The sequence below is a fragment of the Stenella coeruleoalba genome (genome assembly GCF_951394435.1).
Source record: "Stenella coeruleoalba genome assembly, chromosome: 13".
NCBI lineage: Eukaryota > Metazoa > Chordata > Mammalia > Artiodactyla > Delphinidae > Stenella > Stenella coeruleoalba.
Genome location: NC_137159.1, coordinates 9,362,539 through 9,366,839, shown reverse-complemented (window position 1 = coordinate 9,366,839; position 4,301 = coordinate 9,362,539). Strand labels below are relative to the sequence as shown.

Below are 4,301 nucleotides of genomic sequence, written 5' to 3'. Positions count from 1 at the left end.
CTGGTCCCGACTTTGGAGCTCACCAGCTTAGACTGAATAATCTTAGGGCTTTTGTGAGCTAAACAAAGACCTGCAAAAAACATCCTATGATTAGGCAAGCCTACTGTGAGAGGGAGAAACAAGCCTCAACTCTATTTCCATTTTATAGCCTGGAATAAACTATCTTATGGTCAGGCAGGAGGGAACCATAACACATCAGAACAGAATTTCTCCCTGGTCCGCTGAGAGTTGGGTTAGCAGGTGTTTCTTGGCAAACAGTGCTCAATTATGATGGGAAAATTAAACAGCATTCTCTGTTGCAGTCCTCATCAGTCTTTAACATGCTAGTGTCTTCATCTCCAAAAGGGTGGTTATCAAATGCAGAACTTTCCTATCTTGACCAAGTCCTTTTTACCGAGAGCATATCCGGAGACCAGGAGTCCATGGGAGTATACTAATCTCCCATGGGAATACTAATCTAGTCTAATCTAATTTTGGGAAATACTATGGGAAATACTAATCTAGTCTAATCATAATTTTACTGATGAGGAAATGGTGGCCAAAACAAAAAGTGACTTGCTGAGTTGGCTGGTGGGGTTCCATCCCAGAACACCTATTTTCCAGACCAATGCTTTTTTCTCCCTCCAGCATTAAACATCTAACCATAAGTACACATCAACTATAGATTCTTGGGGAACATTCCTAGGACTTAAGGGAATTTTTTCCCAATTTAATTTGGAAGGGGTGCAGTGGAGGTAAGGAAGAAGGGATTAACAGCAGAAGCCATTAAAAGCAAAACACACCTTTATAGAGGATCAAGACATCTTTGGCCTTAGAGATGATTTTTTTTTTCTTGATAGAGGGTCACCCACGAAGACCAGCTGTGCTCACGTGAAGAAATGCTCCATCAGGTCCTTTTGAAAATATAACCCCCACGGGACAGGTGGGAACACCTGGGACTTCAACCCTCCCCAATTTACCTCAAATTGACCTCATTGGGCCAGGAGAAGCCCTACAAAACTGATTCTGTATATTCTCTCCAAAAAATAAATTTACTAAAATTTACTTGATCCTATTATATGCCGGGTCTCTGCAAGGCAGTGAGAATTCAAAGGTGAATAGTGCATAATTCCTGCTCTGAAGGGGTTTTCTATCCGGTAGGGAAACCGATACTGCATGCAGCCAGACTGTGACAGGGCTATACTGACAATGGGAACTAGGGCCTAGGAGCCCATGGCAGGCAGTGTTTACAAAGCCCACCCTAAGAAACTTGCACATCTTAGCTTGTGGGCAATGGGGGAGCTACGGAAGATGTTTTCAGTTTTAAACGCCGAACTCCCGTCCCAGTACGTTCTGGGACTCCATTCTTCATTATCAACTCCGCTTCCTGCTTCCCCTCCCTTAACCTCTACTGAGTTAACAGCCTCCCAGTAGCCACCCCTTCACCCCACATCACCAAGGTCTTTGGTCCTGGGAGGGGCCCACAATCTGGCCCTACCTTCCTCCCCCTCCCCAGCCTCGCCTCAGGCCTGGACCTCATCACCTCAAAACCACTGTAACAGGAAACCGATGCTTGGACTGCGGGCAGGTCCTGCCCAAGTTCTTGTAGGCTGGGCCACAAGTTTGCAGTGGCTCACACACTGCCAAGAGAACCAGCATCACAATTAGCATGCATCACAACTAACACAGAGTCCACTCGTAAATCTGGACAGTTTGGTGTGCAGCAAGTATCCTGACAGGCACTGGCTTCACGTCTTCCATCAGCTGCCTCCATGCTGCCTGAGCACCACTATCATGCAAGAAGCACAGGAACTCCAGTGTGGTTGACCCGTTCCACGGACGAGGATCCTGAGGCCCACAGACGCAAAACGAGTTGCACCTAATCCCAGCGTTAGTAAACGGCAGGGTCGCCAGAAGCCTGCAATTGAGACCCTGACCGCCTCCACGCCTGCCCGGCTGCACGGCGGACGCAACGAAGCAGAGCTACGCATGCGCAGCCTTTCCCGCGGCCCCGCCCCCCGGCCGAGTCAGGTGAGTGGGGCGGGCTCCAGGCCGGGAGGAAGCGGAAGGTGGTCACGGAGGGGAAAGAAGCCCTCCCCCGGAAGTGCCTTCTGCCTGCGGAGCCTGCTCCCGGAAGTGCTGGTGTTTGTAGCTGGCGTGATGGCTTCAAGGTTACTCCGCGGAGCTGGAGCGCTGGCCGCGCAGGCCCTGAGGGCCCGCGGTCCCAGTGGAGTCTCCGTGGTGCGCTCTATGGCGTCTGGAGGTACTTGGCCTGCCGGGAGCGCCGGGGACCCGTGCCGTTGCCCTCCCGGGGTGGTGTTAAGGCAGTAAGGAGCGGGGGGTTGAGGCCGTTCAGCTCCTTCGGGCCCCAGTGACCGCCACAACGGACCCGAGAACCTCAGACTCCGCGGGCGTCTCCCGTTGTTCTCGGCCGCCGCTGCTGCTGACCACCATACTGACCCTTCTGCGAAAAAATCCTAAACGGAGACGTCGGCTGACCTTGGTGGGCAGGGGTTGCATCCGGGACGTGGGGGGGCTAAGCCGCCCTTCAGGCCCGCGCCCGCCTCAAGGTCGATGCACTCCACTAGGACTCTGGTTGACCTGGTTTTAGAAAAAATGTGCCGAAAAATGGGCTTCCATGGTCGAAGGAAGAAAGGATCACCCCGTGTACCACTTTTGGGTATCGTGATTCTGGTCCTTAGGGGTCAGTGGGTATGGGTAACCTCTAGGAGCCTGTGGACCCACTAAAAGTATGCAGAGATGTCCATATGTGCATTTTCCTTGATCATTTCAGGCGACATCATAATTCACGTATTTTCCTTTAGGTGGTGTTCCTACTGATGATGAGCAGGCCACTGGGCTGGAGAGGGAGGTCATGCTGGCTGCACGCAAGGGACTGGTGAGGAGAACCTTGTGCCTTCTCGGGAGCTCATGGCCTTGGATGGAGTCAGAGCGGCCTCCTCTCTGGGAGCCTTCCATCCAGGAAACCTGGCTTGTGGGAACAGTACTGCTATCCCCTAGAGGGTAGGGGTCATTTGGCATAATGGGTCCTTCATTTGTTTTTCAGGACCCGTACAATATACTTGCCCCAAAGGCAGCCTCAGGTACCAAGGAAGACCCTAATTTAGTCCCCTCCATCAGCAATAAGCGGATAGTGGGCTGCATCTGTAAGTACCTCACCACTGTTTTCTTATCCATTTGTTTAATATTTGTTTAATATACAGGATGTCTATCAGCTGCTTCACATCTGTTGTTGTGTGTGAGTGTAGGTGTATAAAGAAGATGTGTGTGTAAATAAGTTGTTCTAAGGGTCTTGGCCCTCAGGCCTCTCTGCCCGAGTAGGTCATCCTTAATGGTAAAGAGGCCTGGAACATCAATAATAACTGCCTCATTGGAGAGGCAGCGTGAAGGAGTATTCATCTACAAAATATTTATTGTACTTTCTCTTTGCCACACACCATGTTAGGCACTAGGGGTACATACCAGGATGGACCCAGCTTTGGGGTTCTGCATAGGCAGGGAACTGTGAGAACCTGTGGTGACTCTGATAAGAGATCAGCTTACTCACAGGTAAACTTGGCCTCAGTTTCTTCATCTGAAAAATGGGGAGAGAGCTTGAACTGATAAGGTGTCAGCCATAACTCTGTGTCTCAGAGGTGTCTGAGGAAGAGAGGTTAACGTTGAAAAAGTCCCCTCTTCTAGGCTGGATGGCCTTCAGCCACCTTTTTTCTTTCAGGTGAAGAAGACAACAGTGCTGTCATCTGGTTCTGGCTGCATAAGGGCGAGGCCCAGCGATGCCCTAGCTGTGGAACCCATTACAAGCTGGTGCCCCACCAGCTGGCCCACTGAGCCCCTGCACTAACTCACTCAAAATGTGATGTAAAATTTCTTCTTTCCAGTAAAGACTAGCCATTACATTGGCTTCTCTTTCCATAGTTGGCTGGTCTTATTTCTTTCCTGTGTTTTTTGGGAAGGAATGGATGATTATGTTGGGAATAGCTATCTGTTAATACTAGCTTGCCATCCACTTGCTTTTGAACACCGAGATTGCCAGTTCCCTAATGCAGTGGTAGCTACCACCTGGCATGGGGAAAATGGGCTGTGGAGTCAGGCCGACTGGACTTGTAATACTGGCTCCATCATCTAGCTTTGTCACTGGGGGCCTGCTCTCTGAGGGTGGGTTACATCTTAATATAAATAAATAAATAAATACCTTGTGAGGTGTTAGGAATAATATATATAAAAAGAGCCTGGCAGATAGTAGGTCCTCACATTGTTGTAAAGACAGAGTGGCCTTGTGGGGAGAGTTTTGGCTTTGAAGT

At 50.1% G+C, this 4,301-nt stretch overlaps 1 protein-coding gene across 1 annotated transcript; it reads left to right on the top strand.

Annotated features, from left to right (window-relative positions):
* The first annotated feature begins 2,088 nt into the window (after positions 1-2,088).
* On the top strand, positions 2,089-3,914 carry COX5B (cytochrome c oxidase subunit 5B). The gene is made up of 4 exons (XM_079941338.1): positions 2,089-2,242; positions 2,805-2,878; positions 3,047-3,146; positions 3,716-3,914. The coding sequence occupies exons 1-4, from the start codon at positions 2,140-2,142 to the stop codon at positions 3,826-3,828; spliced, it is 390 nt and encodes a 129-aa protein (XP_079797464.1). The 5' UTR covers positions 2,089-2,139; the 3' UTR covers positions 3,829-3,914.
* Positions 3,915-4,301: the final 387 nt, after the last annotated feature.

Coding starts and splice junctions, on each gene's coding strand:
- COX5B (XM_079941338.1), top strand. CDS start 2,140: ATGGCTTCAAGGTTACTCCGCGGAGCTGGAGCGCTGGCCGCGCAGGCC. Junction 2,243..2,804: donor GCGCTCTATGGCGTCTGGAG/GTACTTGGCCTG, acceptor ATTTTCCTTTAG/GTGGTGTTCCTACTGATGAT. Junction 2,879..3,046: donor TGGCTGCACGCAAGGGACTG/GTGAGGAGAACC, acceptor TTTGTTTTTCAG/GACCCGTACAATATACTTGC.